The following is a 26,065-nucleotide window of genomic DNA, read 5'->3' as shown; positions in this document are numbered from 1 at the left end:
TAAATGTTTTGCTTTACACTGCAGCTGGAGGTTCATTCAGTCAAACACCCATTTGTTTGGCCGTTCACACACGATTCTCCATAGACTTCACATCAGAAGTCTCCCTCACATTATTTCCCCTGCTGGTAGAATGTTTTTAGTCTATAGTGTTAGGCTATTTTCTCTATTGGCAAATGTTAACTCCCATGGTTTAATGTTTTTGCTACACTTGCACGAATGTTATTATATTTGCATTGGAAATGTTTCATAAATAGACCCCAAAGTGTAGATTCCTACAAATAGTCATTCTTAGCTGGTTCTCATTAACCTCCCTGGCGGTATGATTATTTCAGATTTTAGGTGCTGAAAGCAGTATCATTATTTTGCATGAAAATTTGGCGTTTTATATTGTAGTCCTGTAATTCTTAGGAATAACTCACTTAAATCTGTCCAAACCAGAGTCTAGCAGACATCCCGAGGATGATAAAGTTTGGAAAATTAAATCATAAATTATAATATAATAAATAACTATAAATAATTATGCCAAATAATAATATAATAATAATAAAAATTATTCAATAATGTAATCAAATCACAAACACTGAAGTTTGCTCAGTTGCAGAATTGTCGCTGTCATTACTTTTCAATATTTGATGACGGATCTCCCCACAAATCGCTATCGCTCAATTCAAGTGATTCTAATTTATTATCGCTGTTTTCTAGCTGGTCTTAAACCTCTTTTGATGTAAAGGGACAGTTTTGGTTGCTATGGACAATCTCCAGTTTCCAGGCAGAAAGAACAGTTTTATATAATAATATAAAACTACATGCAGGGCACTGGGAAGACCACTAGGGACAAAGGGGATGGGAAATAATTACTTACAGATTACATTATACTATATGTATAGTGTGTGTTTTACGTTTTGAATTTGGCGCCGTTCTCCGTCCCCGTGGGTCACAACGCTTGCAGGGAATGGAGCCCGGCGATGTGATACATCGAGCGGAGGACAAGCCGCTCGCAGTGTGGGGAGGCATCGCTGGATCCAGGGGACAGGTAAGTAAGCTCATCCTGGATCCTGCAATGCGATACCGAGTCTGGCTCAGGGTTACCACTAATGGTACTGAATTTTCACCCCAAGTCAGACTCGGGAATACCGCCAGGGGGTTAAATTAAAAGTTTAACTTTCATAACTTTCATTTGTAAAACATAGAAGTCCCCTTAAACTGACTGCAAAATATTGGAGCAATGTACAAAAACCTGAGAAAATTATGAATAATATTTATTTACACTTCCTAATTGGTTGCTGTAGGAACACCTTCAAAAAAGAGATATCTTTTAAATTATTCTAAAGAAAGAAAGGCCTTAATTTTATAAGACAAACAACGATTTGTCAGGAAACCCTAAGAAATCATGTTAATTTAGTCTGTCTTTTCTAAATTGAAAGAAACGAATTGGTTGATCAGGGATACTGGCAGAAAAATACAAGTAAATATTCAAACTAAACAAGGGTCACAGCTTATGCAAGCTAACTCAAAAGAAAACAAGTGTAAAACAAAGCACAGTGAACTATCCTGGCCTAAGCAAACATTATTAGCTAATTTAATGGCATTCAAATGTCATAAACTCCCTGATATTAAGACGGCTGAATCAGACACTATTGGACCAGTTTTTGTAGTTCTAACCAACAAATCCCAATTAGAAATAAACAGCTATCATGTATATCCTCTTATCCCTTTATCTGTCTCCAGCTGAATTAATTTCATTTAGAAAATAGAGAAATCAGACTCACAGAGAATATTCCGGGACGGTATCCTTGAATGCTGAAAGTTCTCGCACATATTCATTATAAAACCATTTTACTTTGAAGTGCAAATTCATATAATCTGTACTCTTGCATAGACGGTGCTTTTCATGTTCTGTAATAGAATGATTTAAACACTTCATTGCAGTTCCAGGGTAACCATACATTATAACAATTTCATTGTTGGGATTATAGTGTAAATGAATACAAGGGCCTGCTACTGAAAGCCATCATCAGCACAGTGTATGAAAACACAACTAAAAACTTGATTAACTAAAATACCGTTACCGGCTTAGCATTAAAAGACCAGCAAATTTAACAGGTGAAACGTCATGCTAGCTTTCATTGATGTTATGGGGCATCACCAGAGGAATTTCAACCAAAGTCACATCTATTGAACAGGTTACAGAGCAGCATTCTGTTCATCAAAATATACTGTCCCAATCTAAGTAAAAGGGATTCATTTGTGTTTCTTTTAAAAGGTTTTATTTTTTTAAACAATTAGTAGAACAAGGAATAGGTGTTCTATTGTACAGGCCCTCCTCATCTTTATCTTAGATGCACACCCTGTAATGTGGACAGAGACTCACCCAAGCTCTACCACACAATTCTAAAATAATGAGCGGATTATCGGTGCTCAGGCTTGTTGTGTACCATGAACATCAAAAGAGTAATACCACGTATACACAATCAGAATTCTCACCGGAAAAGCCTTGGATGGTTTTTCCGATGGAATTCCGCTCAAGCTTGTGTTGTCTACACAAGAATGCAGTGACTAGGGATGAGCTTCGTGTTCGAGTCGAACGTACGTTCGACTCGAACATTGGCTGTTCGGCGAATTCCGAACGTTTGGACCGTTCGCGTCAAAATTCGAGTGGCGCGCGCGGACCACAATGCACTGCGGTGCATTGCTGGCTCATGATTGGCCAAGCATGCACTGTGACCCCGCATGCTTGGCCAATCGTAGCGCCAGCAGCGAGGAGAGCCATGATTGGCCACAGGCATCATAGCTCAGGCTGTGTAGTGCACGCCCCACACTATATAAGGCCGCCTTTGAGGCGGCCTCGTGTAGTGTGTTAGCATCTGAAGCAGTGGGTGTTCTGTGTACCTTCAACACAGTACACACCAATCGTTTTTGGCTGATTTCCTATCTTGCTGCTGTGTAGTGGTTGTTGTCTGTGCCCTGACCGCAGTATACACCACTATATTCACCTCACCTATATAGCTAGTGATCTAGCTTTAACCACTTAACAACTGCCCATTGCCGATTAACGGCTTCAGGGCGGTTGTTTAACTCTGAGAGGCCGTTAATTAACGGCCTCCCAGAATTCTGCTCTCGCGCGCCCCCTGGGGCGCGCACTCGAGAGCATCCGTGACCGCCGGGTCCACAGGACCCGGCGCATCACGGATCACGGTAAACGGCCGCTCATAGCGGCCGTTTACCATGTGATCGCTCCGTCAAATGACGGAGTGATCACTTGTAAACAAACCGGCGTCATGTTATGACGCCGGTTCTCCCCTCTCTGTACCGATCAGTACAGCGGAGGGGAAAGAGATCGGTGTCAGCAGCGATGTGGGCTGCATCTGCAGTGCCCACATCGCTGCTCACCGAATTTAACCCCTCAATTCCCTGCCAATACTCTGCAATACCAGTGCATACTCTGCAGTACCCTGCCATTACTCTGCAGTACCCCGCCATTACTCTGCAGTACCCCGCCATTACTCTGCAGTGCAGTACCCTGCCATTACTCTGCAGTACCCTGCCATTACTCTGCAGTACCCTGCCATTACTCTGCAGTACCCCGCCATTACTCTGCAGTACCCCGCCATTACTCTGCAGTGCAGTACCCTGCCATTACTCTGCAGTACCCTGCCATTACTCTGCAGTACCCCCCATTACTCTGCAGTACCCTCCAATACTCTGCAGTACCCCCAATACTCTGCAGTACCCGCCATTACTCTGCAGTACCCCGCCATTACTCTGCAGTGCAGTACCCTGCCATTACTCTGCAGTACCCCCATTACTCTGCAGTACCCCCCAATACTCTGCAGTACCCCCCAATACTCTGCAGTACCCCCCAATACTCTGCAGCACCCGCCATTACTCTGCAGTACCCCGCCATTACTCTGCAGTGCAGTACCCTGCCATTACTCTGCAGTACCCTGCCATTACTCTGCAGTACCCCCCATTACTCTGCAGTAACCCCCATTACTCTGCAGTACCCTACCATTACTCTGGAGTACCCCCCAATACTCTGCAGTACCCTGCTATTACTCTGTAGTACCCCGCCAATACCCCGCCAATACTCTGCAATACCCTGCCATAAATTGCCATACCCAGCCATACTCGGAGATACCCAGCCATACTCGGTGATACCCTGAAATACCCAGCCATAGACGCCCCCCACCCCTCACCGCCCTCCGGTGCTTCTACTAACTCGCCAGTACGATCAAAGCCAGAATCTTTTTTTTATTTTTTATTTCAGGCTTCCCAGCCTAGAGGTGAGATGTGGGGTCATATTGACCCCCAGATTTCACTGTAAAGAGGACCTGTCACCCCATATTCCTATTACAAGGGATGTTTACATTCCTTGTAATAGGAATAAAAGTGAACAAAAATATATTTTTGGGGAAAAAAATGTCAAACTAAAATAAATAAAGTAAAATGAACAATAAAAAAAAAAAATAATTTTTTAAAGCGCCCATGTCCCCATGTGCTCGCATGCAGAAGCGAACGCATGCGTAAGCCCCGCCCACATATGAAAACGGTGTTCAAACCACACATGTGAGGTATCGCCGAGAACGTTAGAGCGAGAGCAATAATTCTAGTCCTAGACCTCCCCTGCAACTCAAAACATGTAACCAGTAAAAAAAAATTTAAGCGTCGCCTATGGGGATTTTTTAAGTAGCGACGTTTGGCGCCATTCCACGGGCATGTGCAATTTTGAAGAGTGACATGTTTGATATCTATTTACTCAGCATAACTTCATCTTTCACTTTATGCAAACATTGGGCTAACTTTACTGTTTTTTTTGTTTGTTTTTTAAGCACAAAACTGTTTTTTCCCCCCAAAAAACGCGTTTGAAAAATTGCTGTGCAAATACCGTGTGAGATAAAAATTTGCAACGACCACCATTGTATTCTCCAGGGTCTTTTGGTATGCATATGCTGTGTGTGTGAAATAACCTGATAATATGACAATTTTGTGGAAAAAAAAAAAAAGGAAATAGGCCGTCAGTACTTCAGGTGTGATCAATTTTCAGATATTGGCACCATAGCTTGTGGACTCTATAACTTTCACAAAGACCAAATAATATCCACCAATTTGTACTTATTTTTACCAAAGATATGTAGTAGTATGAATTTTGGCCAAAACTTATGAAGAAAAAATTACTAATCTGCTAAATTTTATAACAGAAACGAAGAAAAATTCATTTTTTCGCAGAATTTTCGGTCTTTTTTCTTTTATAGCACAAAAAATAAAAAACTGAGAGGTGATTAAATACCACCAAAAGAAAGCTCTATTTGTGTGAAAAAAAGGACAAACATTTCCTATAGGTCCAGTGTTGCATGACTGAGTAATTGTCATTCAAAATGTGAGGGCACCGAAAGCTGAAAATTGGTCTGGTTATTAAGGGTGTTTAAGTGCCCAGTGGTCAAGTGGTTAATAATAGAGCTTGCAGTCAGTAGTGTTAGGAGATAGTGCGTGCTATCTGCGTGCTCTGTACCCAGTACATACCGCTATAATATAGGGCAGGCCCCTACTTTCAAACATCCAACTTACAAACATCTCCTACTTGCAAACGCAAGGAGACAGCAGCAAGTGAGATGAAAAAAGATGGACGACAAAACAAATTATACAGGGGTGATAACCCTTCCCCATGTTTTCCAAAAAGCTTAAAAATAGTTTGTTTGACTGGAGCTACACTTTAAAAATGTACCGGTTGAAAATTACAAACAGATTCAACTTAACACAACAAACCTACACAGTCCCTGTCTTGTTTGCACCGCCTGTATACTGCTGTTCTGAGTATATAGGGCCTGGGGGCCACACGCATTTCCTTTTTTTAATATGGGTACGGGGTTCCCCTTAATATGCGTACAAGACCCAAATAGGCTAGTAATGGGCAGGGAGGGCTACCCATGCCATTTTTCTGAATGATTTTCAACCATATTGCAGGAACCAGATATAACATTAAAACCGCAAGCAGTTTTAAATGGTGTTATTTCCGTTTAATGTCATTTTGTGCAGGGACTGTTCCAAACACGGGAAACACGTGGCACTTCACAGGCATACTACAGACACCCCCCAGGCACCATATTTAAAGGAATATTTCACCTTTTTTTTTCACTTTAATCGTCATTAAAATCAGTGCTCCCGCCAAAACGGCAGTTTTTAAAACTTTTTTTTGCAGTGACCCATGTCCCCTGAGGCAGGAGGCAGGTCCCCAAACCCTTTTTAAGACACTATCTTGCATATTAGCCGTTAAAATTAGCACTTACCATTTCGAACGTTCGAGTCCCATAGACTTCAATGGGGTTCTAACGTTCGTTTCGAACGCGGGGGTCGTTCGCAAGTTCTGGTGCGAACCGAACCGGGGGGTGTTCGGCTCATCCCTAGCAGTGACATACAACACTACGATGAGCCGTGAAAATTACGTTCAATGCTTCCGAGCATGTGTCAAATTGTTTCTGAGTATGCGTCGGAATTGCCACAGACGATCAAAATTTTCGTCGGAAAGATTGAGAACATGCCCTCAATGTTTTGCTTGCTGAAATTCCGCCAGCAAAAGTCCGATGGCGCCTACACATGGTCACATTTTCCAATCAAAAGCTCTCATCTGTCTTTTGCTGGCTGAATTTCCGATCGTGTGTACCCGGCATTAGAAATGGCGGCAACACGATTGCTTCTTCTTACACATCTTTATTTGGCACTAACAGCAATGCTACATCTATAGTGCTAACGCAATAAAATCAAGTTTATATAGAAAAAAATATCCATTCCTCCTAAAAAGGGGTGGTACGATCCAATTTAAAATCAATTGACAATTAAAAACATGTGAGGTTGGTGGAACCAGAGAAGGAGGGGAGGCAAAAAGAGAGACACAGACTGAAAACTCTAGGGAAGAAATTAACCCACAGTGGGCTCCTATCCCTGTGGTTATACCACCTGTATAAAAGACACCGAAAAAGCAAGTCTGTTTCTTTTTCAACTGGTAGAACATATGCAGTTAAAAGTTATATAAATTGTAACTCAAAGATGATTGTTTATTTAATTAATTGTAGTACCTGTATGAGTAAAGTATGTAGGATGCACTATTGACAATCTACGTATTAGAATATCTGAGCATTATAATGACACCCTTAACAGCAACGCAAAAAATAGAAGATCTCTGTTGGAAGGGGATACACACCACTCCAGTGGGAAGTGTGGTGGATGCACAGATTGAACACTCGATTCCGTAGTGGAATGAACAGTCGAAAGGATGTGACTTTGATGTTACATAGTACTATAGGTGACGTCAAAAAAAGACACAAGTCCATCAAGTCCAACCTACTTTGTTTTTAAAGTAATACAATTTGATTCCACTGTGGGTTAATTATTTCCCTAGAGTTTTCAGTCATTGGCTCCATTTTCCCTCCCCTCCTACTCTGGTTCCACCAACCTCACATGTTATTATTTGTCAATTTTAAATTGGATTTTACAGCCCCTTTTTTAGAAGGAATGGGTATTTTTTCTATATAAACTTGATATTATTGTAAATGAGGAAGGCTCTGGCAGAAACTCGTTAGTACTATAGATGTAGCACTGCTGTTGTTGCCAAATAAAGATTTGTAAGAAGAAGCAATTGTGTTGCTGGCATTTCTTGCTACACCTTCTCTTGTATCTGTAGATACGGTACTTTGTAATAGTGTAAAAGTGCATATGGTATATAAAAATGTGCCAAAGTGTTGTGCACCATGCCATCCCTTTACACATACAATTTTTTTGCACCACCAGGTGTGAAACTAATCAGGTCATTTTAATATGGTCATACCCCAGCTATTCTGGTGCTTAAAATAAATAAATACATAGTTCTCCACATTTACAAAGCACAATTATATGTTTTTCAAATGTGTGTGGTGCTTGTTTCGAGTACAATGAGTACAATAATAATGAATGGGGGATGTAAACAAATAGAGGTGATCTTGGTCTTGCTCAAGTTCACATTATTATCTCTCCACTACAAACAAGTACAATATGCAATTATCAATGTGATTTAAGGTAGATATTAAGGCAAAAAACATTGTTCTTATTTTGTTTATTTTGTTTTCAATATAGTAAGCTCAGGGACAGGACTCAGTAGGGCAATAAATCAGAGCGGGCAGGAATACACACATAAAATTGTCTCTCACAGTAACACTGACAGCAGTGTGTAGCAGCACAGATGATGATGACACCTCACCAGCATCACACGTCCCCTCCTGAGTCACAGTGACAGTCTCTCTCCACGCCAGGTGGTCCCTTCAGTCTAAAGAGCACTAACAGTCCAGCTACCAGCCTGCCTTGCTCCTGTCCTGCAGACCTGCACATGAGACTCTGGCCGCTCCGCTTGGCTCCCTTGCACCATGACATCACATGACACGATCAGGGGCCCCCTCTGCCAGGCCCACCCCCTGCAGGCACCTCCCGAACACAGGCACTCGGATGGTCTTGGCACACCCTGGGCATGTCACAGACATATTTTTTACTGGCTACCTTTTCCTGTTATTGACATTTACTTGCAGGAGAAAAGTTACAGTTTTTTACTGGCTTCACTCTTAAACACCACACACACACAGATCTGGGACAAACTTGACAATTTGGAAAATTGCTTGAGAAGAAACAATCTGCGGATAATTGGACTCCTGGAATCCATCACCTCTGCCCAACTCGCAAATATCTGCGCAAAAACCATTCCTGAACAACCGGGTTTCCGCATACCATGTACTGTTGAAAGAGCGCACACGCCTGGGACAATAATCAGAAAGCCGTGTCAAACCCTGACACATTATAGTCGAATACCTAAACTACGCAGATAAAAATGCCATCATGCAGAAGTTTTGTCGCATACGCTCACTGACAGTGGATGGTGCTAACCTGCTACTATTCATGGACTACTCAGTTGAAGTCATGAATAGATGCAAGGCATTTTCTCCGATATGCTCCACCTTATACAACAATCAAATCAGATTCTCCCTAGCACACGCGACAACTCTACGCATAAAAACGCATGGTGGAGAACAACTCACATTCATCGCACCCTAAGAAACGGAAAGATACGTCAGCACCATGGGCACAGAAATGGACCAAACCAACTCGGCGGACAACTCTACTTCACCATCTACGCCCTGACCGACTGCACCTCCTAAACAGCAACGCAGTCTGACCAAACCCCCATACAAACGCAGCTGAGTCACACAAAAATATGACTGCTTGGGACACCGTTGAAGGAGCATAAGGATACGAGGCCATTTCCTATGCAAGGGAGACGGGTAGTGTTATTTTCTTGCTGCCCTCCCTTTTCCTCTTCTTCAAGCATACTATCCTTGTTCTATTTTAACTGGGCTATGCTTCATGGTTAGAGTCCTAACCTACTGCCCTGCTCAGGCCTAGCTAAGCTTGATGAACGATAGACTCACAGGTTGGAATCATATGTTGCTGTTAACATCACAATGTTTTATGGTTTAATCGCTTGCTTATCGCTGAGGCTCCAGCTACCAATCTGCTCCAAAGATCCCCCCTTTACAAGCATCAGCCAAAAGCTGAGGTCTCACATACTGAAACCTACTCCCCAGTTAGGAGAAGATGCACTTGACTCCTGCCCCAACGACTACATATGCAAGTCGCCCCCACACCCTAGCCACCTATTGCTGCACACCCCTCTACCCTTGCTCAACCTCTGCTGTAAGGATAGGAGCGGGAGACTGATGAGAGCAAAGATAGATAATTGAGCTTCATGTGGAAAAAAGTGAAGTTACTAGGAATTGTTAAGAACTTTTTTCACTTAACCATAGTCATATTGTTTCTCTCTCTCAATAGTTATAATTGTATGTTACATGTATTCACCTATTATGTATCAATACCCTCAGGAAATATTCACAACTTAGACAGTTCTCAGTCTGTAAAAGCCATATCTACCAGAGGGCTTTACAATAAGCCCTCAACACAATCCGTATTTATATCCCAGACATGGCTTCTTCTACTAGTGGGAGTCACTTAAAAGTTATTTCATGGAACGTTAAGGGGCTTTGCTCTCCGTGCAAGCGCATGGCCATCCTTAGACATTTGAAGCATCTCCGGGCAAATGTTACCCTACTTCAGGAGACACACCTGTCCGCAAACGATCTAACATGCCTATGCAAATTATGGGTAGGTATGGTATATGGATCACCAGCGCTTGACCACAAGACAGGCATGGCTATCCTGCTGCATAAGAATTTTAGACATGCGGTGAGAGATGTTAAAACTGACTCGGCAGGCCACAAATTGACTATACACTTGACCATAGGTACCAGGCAAATAGCTGTCACTAACATCCAGGCTCCAAATTCCCCAGACTCCCTCTTTTTCCAGGACATGGTAAAGTGGATACTCTCCACCCCTGAAACCATGCATCTAGTAGGTGTGGACTATAACTCTGTCATGTCTACATTAGCAGACCGCACAAAAGACCCAACACATTTTTTTGCCTCTCCCAAGCTGATGACCACCCTTTATAATTCGGAAATTATGGATGCAAGGATATCAAACCATAGCTCCATAGCAATACACCTGCTGCAGGGTACATCCTCCTTACCTTCGCCCTCATGGCACTTTCCCTCATACCTGGCAGACAATGCAGACTTTCGTCACACGCTACATGAAGCGTGGAACGAATTTGCTTCCACCAACAGAGCCCACACAACTGAACCTAGCCTCTTTTGGGAAGCGGGTAAGGCTTTCTTAAGGGGGAAAATCATCTCCTACATGGTCCAATTCAAGAGACACACCAGGCACCAATACAACCAAGCTAGTGAAACCCTGCGCAAAGCACATTAACGCCTAACCATATCTCGCACACCCGATAATATACGTACGTGGAGGCAGGCCAAATACGAGTTTGACCTTTGGGCAGAACAGCAAGAGGCAGCTAAAAGGTCATACTCTAAATTACATTACCACAGATTTGTAAATAAGGCAGGTAGACTGCTGGCAAAATTATGTGCGGGACCAAGACGCCCCACTCACATCACTACCTTAAGAGACGTGGCCGGATCCCTGACAACGTCAACTGCCGAAATAAGTAGATTACTTGCAAAATATTATACAGATTTATATAAGGCTGAACAAACGGACCAGGCCACAGCCGAAGCTCTCTTGTCCAAGGTAAGACTACCCAAACTTCAAAACACACATTTAGAGATACTCAATGCTCCTATTGAGACAGATGACATTCGACGCATAATCAAAAATATGTCAGCTGCCAAAGCCCCCGCCCAGATGGCTACACGGCCGAATTTTACAAAATGACCAATGATTTTATCCCTGACACCCTGAAACATGTCTACACAGCTATGTGGGAGGGAGGCACCTACCTTCCCACAGGAACACAGGCACGCATTCAATTGATATCCAAAAAAGGGAAAGACCACCTATTACCAGGCTCATACCGACCAATTTCCCTAATAAATGCAGATGTCAAAATCCTTTCTCAAATAACTGCGTTGCGTTTAGCCCCCCTACTCCCTTCCCTACTTCACTCGGCCCAATCTGGTTTTGTTCCAGGTCACTCAGCAACTTTAAATGTACAAAAAGTTTTAATTGTGCCTAACCATGCTAAAGTATATCCTGATAGAGATGTCGCAATTATATCACTTGATGCTGAAAAAGCCTTTGACAACGTTAGTTTGTCATGGCTATTTAGAGTAATGGAACAGTTTGGCTTCACGGGACCGATCATGAGATTTCTACGACAAATGTACGCGTCCCCAACAGCACGCCTTGTCACCCCCGACTTAATATCTGACTTAATACCTTTATCCAAGGGAACAAGACAGGGCTGACCCTTATCCCCCCTGCACTTCAACATAGCCATAGAGCCGCTATCCAGAATACTTACTCCCAAGATGGAATCAGTGGGATTGCAATAGGAGACCAAATTCTCCGGTCCACCCTGTTTGCGCACAACATACTGTTGTTCTCCACTGATCCACTCTCAGACTTCGACAAAATTTGCGAACTGTTTGCAGACTTTCGGTTAAGCTCGGGTTTCCGGATACATTTCGATAAAAGTAAAATCCTACCACTCCACCCAAGGATCTCTGCTAGAGGGAAACAAATGTCCCTATTCACCCTAGCGACCCAATGTATTACGTATAGGTATACATATAGGCCGCGAGCCCTCCTCTATATATGAACTCAACTTTCCCCCTTTAGTAACTAAAATCACACAAGAGCTGGAAGCATGGGTGGCTCTCCCCCTCTCACTCTTTGGGAGATGCCACTTATTCAAAATGGTATCATTTGCACGATTGCTCTACCCATTGCAAACCCTACCTCTATTACTGAAACACTCGGATGTACACAAAATTCACAAGGCATTAACTGCTTTCAAATGGTCTCTGAAAAAGTCACGCATTGCACTACAAAAGTTATGTCTCCCAAAGTCCGAGAGTGGGCTGGTCTACCCAATATCCTTTTATATAATCTCTCATGCTTACTTAGACAAGCACTAGATCGGTTGTCAGGAAAGTCTAAATACTGCAATACTCTACTTGAAGGCACAATGGCCTCACCATATGCCTTATCATCCATCCTCCACTCCAACATCAATGCCTTACCGTCGCACCTCAAGTTAAAAAAACTCATCAGAGAATCTGTTGTTGCTACTGGGACTACCATCAAATATTTCAAGACACTTGTCAATTCAAGACAATACTATGTTTCTTCCGGCCACTCTGCACAAGGCATTTGAGCAATGGCGTTCCCATGGTCTCATGAAAGTGACATCTATGTATCAAGGCGAAACTATAAAATTCAAACCTTTTCAAATATTATGGATGGAATTCTCCTTACCGTCAATGTATATATTCTTCTACCATCAAACAAAAAACTAACTGAGGTCCTGCTATGGACCCAAATTCGATCCCTTTCAGAAATCCTTTATAGATGCGATAATCCAGAGAGATTATACTTATACTCAAACCTCATTCAACACCAATCTGCGAAATATCACCTAAAACCATTTTAAAAAATGGTCAGCGCTCTTGGATGATGATGAACTACCAGAAAATATACTGGAAGGATTTAGACATGTTTGTAAACTCACGATATTAGAGACATGGCGTAAAACACAATTTAAGGTTATACACAGAGCCTACTACCCATTCTATATCAATAAAGAAAACTCAAATCAAATGCAATGCCCCTGGTGCTCTCATCCGCTACCAACTCTACTCCACCGTCTCTGGGAATGCACAGCCATCTCCAAATACTGGGACACTGTGATGGCACAGATTGGCAAAATCAACAAAACACGGATCCCGAAAGACCAACTACTATGCCTCTTTGGCTATACGCCCCAAGCATCCTTTCTTACAGTTGGGGGTCCCATAAATATTCCACAATGGGCACACCTGTGTCTTCTAGTTGCCTGGAGAATGATAATGTCTCACTGGATTTTAATGACCCCTCCTACCCTACGTGAAGTGAAAAAAGCTATGCTATCGCTCTTTTATCTGGAGAGATTGAACACTATAGCACTGAATTTTCGTTCAACTGCACGCTTCTTCACAAGATGATATAAATATATGGAAGCCACACTAACCCAGGAAACTCTACAGGAAGTCATGCGCCCATTCCGATATACAGACTGGTACTTGAAAAGAGAACTCACTCATTTACTGGGCAACCTTAAAGTACCTAAACCACTAAATACCCCTACCTCCCTAACGACATAACACATTGAATGACCTATATAGCTCCTTCGCTTCCATGGAACATGCTCCTGTAACACAGATTACTCCCGCAACTACTTCAAAATAACCAGGCCAAGTTTTGGAAACGTCTGTTATTGTAGTACAAATTTTGATCCTACTCCTGAGGGTACAATAATGATACATATTTTAATTTTTATACAAAACAGGCCGTAAGGCTGCGGTTGTAGAAATAGGTTTGACCCACTTGTTACTCCCCCCCCTTAGAAGTTCACCTTCTTTACAAAAGTGTCACTAAATGTATGCATATATGTGCATCTGCCTCGGAAATACTGTATAATGCCTGTATGTAATAAGAAAACCCCAATAAATATTTTTCAAAGTAAACAAAATGTGTGAAAAATTTGTGTTGCGCTTTTGGTATCCATTCTTAATGGCACCTCAAACATGGCAAGCTAACACTCATTTCTCTGTGTTTGTAAACACTGAACAAACATGTTTAATGCGTGGTTAAAAATGTGCAAAGTACATTGTGCAAAAAGCTACATGAGATTGATGTGGTTCTACATACAAACCATCATGTAGTAGCTTTGTTACATTTTATGAGAGCTTCACTGAATCGGTCCGATCGCCATGGCATTACACCAATCATGTTTGTCTGCAGTATACAACTGGAGTAGTTTTTACTTATCCAGCCTCTGCATCTATGCCGGTTTGCAGACTGCTAGGTTTTGATGGCATATGCCCGATTATTGAAATACTGCACCGGTCTTAGTGGGTGGCAACATGCCATTGATAGTGTTTGATTCATTTCCTTTCCATGCCATTGGCTTGATCAACCATCTTTCATTTAACTCGTTACACAAGCATCTTTTTTGCTTTTCTTATGTAAACATTTTTTATTTACGTTTATGTATTTATTTAGTACATTTTTTCTTTGCATATTTTGATACTTGTTTTTACACAATATAACATAGTCATGCATACATTGACTATTGAACTATGGGGTGTTTGATTTGTATGTATATACGTGCATCATGTTGTTCCTGGCCTGTCCGTTGTATGTGGAGACGTCTTTACATGTATGCACCATACCAGATTTTTTGGATGCCCCATTTTTACATTCAGCCCATGGATTGTTATTTATATTCATACACGCATTTTGTTATGTGTTTATACTTACACTGTTGCACATACACAAGTGGCTCGTATATTATTTATTTATTACTATACATATGTATGTGTTCACACATGTCTATATAGGTATATACACTTTATATATTCACTAGACTTAATGTAGCATTACTTAACCACTTTCAGACCGGACCATTTTGCTGGTAAATGACCAGAGGTCTTTTTACACTTTGGCACTGCGCTGCTTTAACTGGTAATTGCGCGGTCATGCAATGTTGTACCCAAACAAAATTTGCGTCCTTTTCTTCCCACAAATAGAGCTTTCTTTTGATGGTATTTGATTGCCTCTGCGATTTTTATTTTTTGCGATATAAACGTAAAAAGACCGCAAATTTTGAAAAAAAATGATATTTTCTACTTTTTGTTATTAGAAAAATCCAATAAACTCAATTTTAGTCATACATTTAGGCCAAAATGTATTCAGCCACATGTCTTTGGTAAAAAAAAAGTCAATAATTGTATATTTATTGGTTTGCGCAAAAGTTGTCACATCTACAAACTAAGGTACGTTTTCTGGAATTTACGCAGCTTTTAGTTTACGACTGCCTATCTCATTTCTTGAGGTGCTAAAATGGCAGGGCAGTACAAAACCCCCACAAAGTTGTCACTAAATGATATATTGCTCACACATGCTATGGGCATATGTGAAATGACACCCCAAAATAAATTCTGCTGCTTCTCCTGAGTACGGGGATACCACATATGTGGGACTTTTTGGGAGCCTAGCCGCGTACGGGGCCCCGAAAACCAAGCACCGCCTTCAGGCTTTCTAAGGGCGTAAATTTTTGAGTTCACTTCTCGCTACCTATTACAGTTTTGAAGGCCATAAAATGCCGCCAAGATGGCACAAAACCCCCACAAATGACCCCATTTTAGAAAGTAGACACCCCAAGCTATTTGCTGAGAGGCATGTTGAGTTCATGGAATATTTTATATTTTGCCACAAGTTGCGGGAAAATTACAAACTTTTTTTTTTTTTTTTTTTCACAAAGTTGTCACTAAATGATATATTGCTCATGCATGCCATGGGCATATGTGAAATGACACCCCAAAATAAATTCTGCTGCTTCTCCTGAGTACGGGGATACCACATATGTGGGACTTTTTGGGAGCCTAGCCGCGTACGGGGCCCCGAAAACCAAGCACCGCCTTCAGGCTTTCTAAGGGCGTAAATTTTTGAGTTCACTTCTCACTACCTATTACAGTTTTGAAGGCCATAAAATGCCAAGATGGCACAAAACCCCCACAAATGACCCCATTTTAGAAAGTAGACACCCCAAGCTATTTGCTGAGAGGCATGTTGAGTCCATGGAATATTTTATATTTTGCCACAAGTTGCGGGAAAATTACAAACTTTTTTTTTTTTTTTTTTTTTTTCACAAAGTTGTCACTAAATGATATATTGCTCACGCATGCCATGGGCATATGTGAAATAACACCCCAAAATAAATTCTGCTGCTTCTCCTGAGTACGGGGATACCACATATGTGGGACTTTTTGGGAGCCTAGCCGCGTACGGGGCCCCGAAAACCAAGCACCGCCTTCAGGCTTTCTAAGGGCGTTACAGTTTTGAAGGCCATAAAATGCCAAGATGGCACAAACCCCCCCCAAATGACCCCATTTTGGAAAGTAGACACCCCTAAATTTAGGGGTACACTAGTGAGACTAGGTAATAAATGGCGGGTGCCCTGAAACTATAAAAAAAATAACTAACCAACCAGCGTCACCTGTAACAGTTATATGGTGATCACTGGTGAAAGGGTTAACTAGGGGGCAATCAGGGGGCTTTATGCGGTAGTATATGGGGGTCCCTGGCGCTATAAAAAGCTGCGGCGAACCTAAATACCTACCTGCCTAACTAGCGTCACCTGTGACACTAATACAGTGATCAGAAAAACGATCGCTTATTAGGCTGGGTTCACACTGGAGCGATGTGGGAATGCCACAAATGCGCGGCGGGTTCCCGCATCACATGCCTCCCGGCGGCAGTTCACACTGCCCTATGCGAACTGCTGGGAGTGTCAGTGAAATGTTAATGACACCCCCAGATCAGTTCGCATATCGCAGTGCGATCTGCAAACTCGGATCGCATGGTGTGAACACCCATGCGATCCGATTCTGCTGCGGACCAAAAAAAGGGTCCCGTGCGAGTTTGCGGCGGGTGCGACACGAATTCAGCCATACTATCTGTATGGCTGAACTCGAATCGCACAGAGATCGGATGTGATTTGCACTGCAGTGCGGTGCGAATCACATCCGTTCTCATAAACCGCTGCAATGTGAACCCAGCCTTAGTGACACTGGCGATGGGGGGTGATCACGGGGTTAAACCTTTATTGGGGGGGTTAGGGGGGTACCTTAGAACTCAAGGGGGCTAACCCTAACTGCCCTAACAGTTATTACAGTCACAAATGACACCCGCCGGGTGATCAGGGGGTTAAACCTTTATTAGGTAATAAATGGCGGGTGCCCTGAAACTATAAAAAAATAACTAACCAACCAGCGTCACCTGTAACAGTTATATGGTGATCACTGGTGAAAGGGTTAACTAGGGGGCAATCAGGGGGCTTTATGCGGTAGTATATGGGGGTCCCTGGCGCTATAAAAAGTTGCGGCGAACCTAAATACCTACCTGCCTAACTAGCGTCACCTGTGACACTAATACAGCGATCAGAAAAATGATCGCTTATTAGGCTGGGTTCACACTGGAGCGATGCGGGAACGCCACGAATCCGTGGCGGGTTCCCGCATCGCATGCCTCCCGGCGGCAGTTCACACTGCCCTATGCGAACTGCTGGGAGTGTCAGTGAAATGTTAATGACACCCCCAGATCAGTTCGCATATCGCAGTGCGATCTGCAAACTCGGATCGCATGGTGTGAACACCCATGCGATCCGATTCTGCTGCGGACCAAAAAAAGGGTCCCGTGCGAGTTTGCGGCGGGTGCGGCGGGTGCGACACGAATTCAGCCATACTATCTGTATGGCTGAACTCGAATCGCACAGAGATCGGATGTGATTTGCACTGCAGTGCGGTGCGAATCACATCCGTTCTCAAACCGCTGCAATGTGAACCCAGCCTTAGTGACAATGGCGACGGGGGGTGATCACGGGGTTAAACATTTATTGGGGGGGGTTAGGGGGGTACCTTAGAACTAAAGGGGGCTAACCCTAACTGCCCTAACAGTTATTATAGTCACAAATGACACCAATGCAAAAAAAAAAAAAAAAAAAGCAATTGGTGTCACTGTGACTGGGGGGGCAGGGGTAATTGGGGGGGTGATCGGGGGGTAAAGGGGGGGTGTGAGTGTGCCTGGCATGTTCTACTGTATGTGTGGTGTGTTGGTGCAACTCACCGATGCTCTCTCCTCGGTGCCGGAACGAAAAATACCGACACGGAGGAGAGAATACATCACTTCCTCTCCTGTGTTTACATTACAGGAGAGGAAGTGATGTCACGGAGGATTTCCATTCGTCGAGAGCGATCGCGAGGGGGTGGCCATGAATGAATGGCTGCCCCCTCATCCCGGATCGCTCTCGAAGGAATGCCGACCGCCGCAGGCACCGGGGGGGGGCCCGATCGGGCCCCCCACCCGCGGGCAGGCAGGGACTTATATATACGCCCATATGCCTGCCCGTGCCATTCTGCCGACGTATATCGTCGTGCGGCGGTCGGCAAGTGGTTAATTAATATTTTTTTAGTCACTTATTTTACACACTTTCATGTACATTTTACCCATGTTTAAACTTGCACCTTCAGAATACTCTATGTTGTTTCACTGTTTTTATTTCACTTTCTTTTTATTTTATTTTTCACATAACAAACAATTTTGTTTTGCTTTTTTTATAAAGCTTATTAAATTTATAAGAATATATGTATGCACCTTGCTCCATCCAGTGGATGTTGATCAAGGTCTTGGTTTTGCAAAAACACTGATTGTCTTGTTTGATTCACACTGAGAGCTTTTGTTTCTTGTCAAATGGAATCAGGTGGACTAGGTGGGCCAGGAGCCAGGTGATGTTTTCATTTTTTGATTGGATCATTACATGGCCCCGCCCCCTTGTCAAATTGTAATACCCTATTTATTTGTTGTTTGCCATCATGTTTGTCAGCTATGAATAAGCACTCTCTGTAGTGTGAAACGTGTTAGCTGTTGTAGCTTCCTGCTGTGATGTCACTTGTACTGCTCCTGTGATTTTTTGAATAAAGGCACCAATTTTGTTTTGGAGTACAGCCGTCCAGAGTCTTCTAATTACCTACATTGTCTGCATGCTGTGGCTCACACCCGGATCTCTCTGCCTGGAGAAGCTATTTTTGTGCTTTCTGGATCTGCCTAGAGCGGTGGTACTTCTCCTACATGAGATACTCTTGTCTAGGGCAACCCATTGATTTCATGAGATGAAAAATGCATACATAAAAAGAGCAAACAAGGGCAGTGCAATTTTGCGCACAATATTAAGAGGCCTAGGTGGTAATTCACCAACAGAATTATAAAAAAAAGCTCAAGCCAACACTCCTCCATATAAAGCAAACTGAAAATGCCTAAAATAATGTATTTAGAAGTAATGTTGATTCAAATAATCTTGACAAAAGAGGCAGAGCTTGTACAACGGGCATCATTATTCAGCTGTACTTAGGACAACATGATGTCTAAATAAAAAGGAGGGGGGTACTAGGCTCTTCAGAGTCCACTGACCCCACAGCGGCTGCATAGGCGAATATGTTGATTGTTGTTATCTTGGAAATGGCAGGTACTCCAAGTCTTGAATGTATGATTCTGATAAGACCAGGTTTGCAATTCTTTTCTGGTGCTTTAAATGTTATTCTAGTTGCATAATTCATTAGATAAACCAAACAGCCACTATACAGAATACTTTTTTTTTAAATAATTCTGTAAATTTGTCATGCAGAAGCAGACAATCAATAAACATGTAGGGAGGCACTTGTTTGTGCTATAAATGCACTCAGTGTCTTGTCTATATCAAATTTGTGTTCCTAATATAGACATTAGGATAAAAGCTTTTGATTTTTTCCCCTTAATTTTACTTCAAAGACTTTGTCCTGATGCTCTTAGTTCTGTGAACTATTTAAATGTGTTCCCCTAATGTGATATTTTTTTTGCAGGCCAGGCATGGCAATGTAACTCAAGGATAGTCATCCCACAAATATAGTTTTAGTATGGCCTAATGCTCTGCTTTCTACTTTGCATTTGGTGAACAAATGAATGAAAGAATGCATTGCACTTATGCACAGAGGTGTTTTCATGCTAAATATAGGCAGCTTGATAGAACGTGTGATAAATAAATGCAGTATGACTACTACCTGTGAAGACTAAAATATAATTGCTGCTATAAAACAGAGGGAACGTCACAGAAAATATTTTCCTGTCTTTTGTTTGAATTGGAACTAAGAGGGAAGGTGATGAATTTACAAGAAAAGTGTGATTAATGATCTAGATTAATTTACATTTACTTACCAGGCCCTTTTCTATACCTGTTCTGAACTCCTCTATTTACAATATGGTTTGATTATCGAGGCCTTTGTTAGGCTTTTGACTTGCTAAGATAAGCAAAAGCAACTTGATTTCAAGTGCATTCCACATTTGATATCAATCTGAGGCACTTTCCTGACTATTTTCAAAGTTTTTCAACAGGTACATTTAACCTGCAATTGACCTCCTAAGTTGCATCAAACTGCTACAGACTGCTTTTGCATTCCCATTGACTTGTATAAGGAGAGAGAAGGTTATGGCGTGAATGGAAACCTGAAAACGCACTCAAGATATATAGTTTTGCACAGCAAGACATTCTTTTGTGGATCATATAGGGTCTAATTTATTAAACATAAAACAAAGTACAATGAACAGAAATAAACAAGGTTCTCTTCAATCACCATGACCCCAAAAAAAAATTAGGCGGTGCTCAGGTAGAGAACATCAAAGACTACTTTTTAGCTAATCAATTAGCCCATCTCAAGCACTGATTTCTTGCTCCCACCTAAGCGTTATGGGTGGCTATAGAGGCCTCCTCAGTGCAGACCTCCAGTTTACATGCTCTCTTGATGGCAGATGCTTGGAAACCATTCACTCTGACATCCATGCCCTTAATGACACAAGCTTCACTACTAGCATTGAGAACACTTCTTCACCACCCAGATCAGGGACCCCAGCCTCTCCCACTGCGATTCTCCATTGAAACTTTGGAACTCTTCATTCCCTTTGTATCCCTAAAGTGTTAGGTGGACAGAGGACTTCTGTGGGTGGAAGACCTCTTTAATGGTAATGTCCCCAAGACCACAAACGCTTTGGTGGCAGAGTACAATATCCCTAAATCTTCACTTTTCACCCATACCTGCTTTTTGAGCTTATGGCTTTTGCATTTCTCTTGCTGAAACACAAAAGGGCATATCCTTGTTTTATAGTATACGTCAACAAAAGGGACAGTTCACCAAAACTCACCTTGATAGCATGGAAGTCTGATATTAATTGCTACTTTACCCCCTCACAATGGTCTATGGCTTTTCAATACAATTATATTGCATCACACTGCATTAATCATTGGGAACTGACCCCAAAAGTAGTAGCATGATGGTACTGGACCCCGTATTAACTCTGTTGCTTAGTACAGTTACTATCTGTGACATTTCATCTAAAGAACTGTTAATCATCTTTATCTTGTTTTATTAATAAAAAACAACATAAAACTGGGGTACAGTTATTTCAAACATACATATGTACAGAACAAGAATAAGATTAATTATTAATATACCCTACAGATATAGATATTGACACCACATAGTTTCTTGTATAACCACATCCATAGAATTGAGCCAAATAGGTTCTCAGAGTGTTTTCCAACAGGAATATGGATATCTGGTAAGCTGTGGGTCCAGATCTAAGTCCCGATATAACAAGAAAAAACTTGTTATACCCGGACTTAGATCTTATTAACAGTTCTTTAGATCTATTACTTGTGTGCCTGTAAAGTCCACCTTGCCTAGTATTTACATTTCCAACTAAACTATTTCTGGGATGTTGGCACCTTGTTACTTGTGCTCTCATAGTGTCATCCTATGTAAAGCACCGTTTTGAAATATACAACCTCTTTTTTCATTCTGCAAGGCACAGTATCTTAATCCAGGAAGTCCAGTTCAATGGTGTCAGTTTTTTTTCCTGTATTTATCTGTACTGTTAACTTAATAAAAATAACAGATGTGCCCCACAGGATTTTAAAGTAGGGTTGTGACAGGAAGTCAAAATGCTGTCCCGAGTTTTTTTTAGGCAGGACATTTTTTTTACTGAGCAAGAAACTATTACACACCATTAAACAGAGCTTTGCACTTCCCTTTCTCTAATGTTGGCATTTTGTAAATTGACAATTTCATCAATTCTGAAAGTTCACAACACAGGCAGTGAGATTAAATATGGGAACTGAATCATGATAGGCTGCCAACCTTCCTATTTTAAACAACCAGGTGTTTTTAAGGGAACAGCTACAGTGGATATAAAAAGTCTACACACCCCAATGTCAGGTTTCTGTGATGTGATGTAAAAAAATGAGACAAAGATGAATCATTTCAGAACTTTTTCCACCTTTAAAGAGGAAGTAAACCCTCATGAGTTTACTTCCTCTTTCATTCCCTGAAAAGATAAAGCATAATGGACTAGTCCATTATGTGTCACTTACCTGACACAGGAGCCAGCGAAGTCACCGCTGTCCCCTGTAGTCCGGCGCATCCATCTTCTCGGTGGATCTCGCTGCTCCGCCGCTGTCATTCGGGGAAGCCGCAATGACGTCACTCCCGCGCATGCGCACGGGAGCGTCACTTGCGGCACATCGCCTTTGACCGCGGTGTACTCAGTGCGCCTGCGTGCCGCTGTCTATGGCCCCTTGACTAAGGCCCCTTTACCAGCTGAGAAAAACAGCTCCAAAGCATGATGCTGCCACCACCATGCTTGCCTGTGGGTATGGTGTTCTTTTGGTGATGTGCAGTGTTGTTTTTGCACCAAATATATCTTTTGGAATTATGGCCAAAAAGTTCAACCTTGGTTTCATCAGACCAGAACACATTTTCCCACATGCTTTTGAGAGACTTCAGTTGTGTTTTTGAAAAATTTAGTCAGGTTTGGATGTTTTTCTTCGAAAGATAAGGCTTCCATCCTGCCACTCTACCCCATAGCCCAGACATATGAAGAATATGGGAGATTGTTGTCACATGTACCACACAGCCAGTACTTGCCAGATATTCCTGAAGCTCCTTGAATATTGCTGTAGGCCTCTTGGCGGCCTTCCTGATCAGTTTTCTTCTTGTCTTTTCATCAATATTGGAAGGACATCCAGTTCTTGGTAATGTCACAGTTGTGCAATATTTTCTCCACTTGATGATTACTGTCTTCATTGTGCTACATTGTGTGTAATGTCTTGTAAATTCTTTTGTACCCTTTTCCTGACTGATGCTTTTTTAACAATGAGATGCCTCTGATGCTTTAGAAGCTCTCTGCAGACCATGGCTTTTTCTGTAGGATGTGACTAAGAAAATGTCAGGAAAGAGCTACTAGAACAGCTAAACTTTATGCGGGGTTAATCAGAGACACTTTAAATGATGGCAGGTGTGTACTGACTCCTATTTAACATGAGTTTGAATGTTATTATTTAATTCTGAACACAGCTACATCCCCATTTATAAGAGGGTGTGCCCACTTATGCAGCCACATTATTTTATTTATTTTTTTGTTTTACTTCCCCATTCTAAAACATTTCAGTTTGATTTTCAATTGCGTTGTACAGTTTATAGATCACATTAAGGCAAAAAAAGTTCTGAAATGATTTATCTTTCTCACATTTTTTTTACATCACAGAAACCTGACATTTTAACAGGATTGTGTAGACTTTTTTTTATATCCACTGTATATCAAGTGCATTGAGCTGCGTTAAGCTTGACATGCAATACATTTTCGAAAGGATGCTCGTACAAACATTTGTGCAAATAGTCGTACAAAAATGATTTGTAAATCAAAGGATGAATGTCATTCAAAGGTACTTCAAATTTTTCTTTTCCTTTAACATTTGATTTTGGAGTGAATGTCATTTCCCAAACAAAAATCACATTCATTGTTAGAATTTGATTAATTTAAGAAAAAATTGTATACTGCAACTTTGAATTTTTTTTCATTGCTGAGGGTCAGGTTTGCTTTAGGCTTTCTCACCATCACCTGTATGGTTATAATGTCTTGTTGGGTCCCAAACCCTACTATATAGAGGATGTGGTTTCCAAAGAATGCACTGGTAATAGCCAAATAGCCTGAAACAGTTGTATGCAGTTTGAATGAATGGCATGTTAATCTTTTAATAGTAGGCTGTATTTGCACTATATACCAATAGTTTTGAATGTGCATCTGGCCAATGGGACTTAAAGCAATGATATTTACAGCTCCACCCAATGTACTGAAATGAGGAATAATCTTCTTAATTTTGGAGTATGTGATGGGTGCTTTAACAATACATGTTTAAAAATGTTGTTAAAACACCCCCTGCTGAGTCATGATTTCTACATAATACAGACACAAAATACATATACAATACAAATTCAATGTGATCTATTTACGATTATTTTAAATCGTTTTCTTAATTGATTTATTGCTGCAATACAGCATTGACTTTAAGAAAGCATTGACATTACAGCAGAAATGAATGCCAAAGATTTGCATGTTATTGATTTCCAGTCTTTGACACACAGCTATAAATAAAGTAAGAGAAAGAAATCAATGTGTTGAAGCACATGTATATAAAAAGTCAGACCTGTTATGCCGCGTACACACGACCAGACTTTTCGAGGGACTAAGTCTAACAGACTTTCGACGGATGAACGGACTTGGCCACACACAATCACACCAAAGTCCGACGGATTCGAACGTGATGACATATGACTGGACTAGAATAAGGAAGTTCATAGCCAGTAGCCAATAGCTGCCCTAGCGTCGGTTTTAGTCCGTCAGACTAGCACACACACGGGTGGATTTCTCAGTAGGAACTGGGTCCGGCAGAGTTCTGTTGGAAAAATTTGAAACATGTTCCATTTCTAAAGTCTGTCAGACTTTTGCAAATCAAAAGTCCGCTGCAGCCCACACACGTTCGAATAGTCTGCCGGAATCATTCTGTCAGACTTTTGATGTTGAAAAGTCTGGTCGTGTGTACGGGGCATTAGACTACCACCAAAAATTGAATTTTGACATGCACAGCCAGTGTGGAATTCTCTCCAGGACTAAGCGCAGGAAAAACTACTTTACAATGAAAGCATATATTGCCATCTTAGCTTGTGCATTTTCCTACCGATACTGCCAGATTTAATCCCAGCTCTCTATTGATTTCTGCAAAGGAATTACTTCTCAGATGGTCATATCGCTTTTCATCCATGGAGATCTCCATTTATTTCACTCCTCATCTGTGACTCCAATCATTTTGATATGACTAGTAAAATCCTTTCCCCTGCTGTACCAAAGCTTAGGTCTTTTATTTTCTATTGTGCTGTGTATCTACTCGCGCAGAACGTAAACTGGAACGCTGTAATTCATAGATTTGTGATAGGTTTTACCTTGCTGCTTTTGTACGTCATTTTATATTTAGGCTTTTTTATGGCTTGGATTTTCAAGGCATTTGAGATTATATTGTTTTTTTTTTTCTTTATGGACTGTAACAAACTTTTTTTCAAATGTACTTTTAGTTATTTCTCTTCTTGAATGGCATCAGCTATTTAACAACAGCCCATATTTTCAGACAATTATAACCCTTTATAGTCGAAAATATAAAAAATTTACTTTTTGATCCATCACCTGCATATATACAACATTTGAAATGCAAATTCTGCATCTTTTCATGGTGTCAGAAGATTCTGGTGTCACCCAGGTTTCTCACCCACGCAGGTTGAAGGGCTCTGGAATGTCTGTTCTGAGCAGAAAAAAATGGCTTTGCATTTTTCTCCAGGATTGGTATGTCCTGAATTGGATCCTGGAGCTGAGAGGTTTTGCAGAGATTTAGAAGGGACAAAGTCTCCAACCCTAAATCCTTGTTTCAACCGGGACACTGTGCAACTGTGCCCAAGCCTTATGTTAGGGAGCCCTTGGGAGACAAAAGGGTGCCACCCAGGAGAGGGTGAGC

General features: G+C 41.6%; 1 protein-coding gene across 1 annotated transcript in view; it reads right to left on the bottom strand.

Annotated features, from left to right (window-relative positions):
- The window catches only part of UNC13C (unc-13 homolog C), an 857,791-nt gene that overhangs the window by 217,192 nt on the left and 614,534 nt on the right, over nucleotides 1–26,065 (bottom strand). Inside the window, exon 21 of the mRNA XM_077472480.1 lies at nucleotides 1,770–1,896. Coding sequence (XP_077328606.1) covers nucleotides 1,770–1,896 — 127 coding nt within the window. The remainder of the gene's footprint in view (nucleotides 1–1,769; nucleotides 1,897–26,065) is intronic.

This window comes from Lithobates pipiens, unplaced genomic scaffold, assembly GCF_037356315.1.
Source record: "Lithobates pipiens isolate NorthernLeopardFrog02 unplaced genomic scaffold, aLitPip1_a1.2 Scaffold_8, whole genome shotgun sequence".
NCBI lineage: Eukaryota > Metazoa > Chordata > Amphibia > Anura > Ranidae > Lithobates > Lithobates pipiens.
This window is presented reverse-complemented; position numbering and strand designations above follow the sequence as displayed.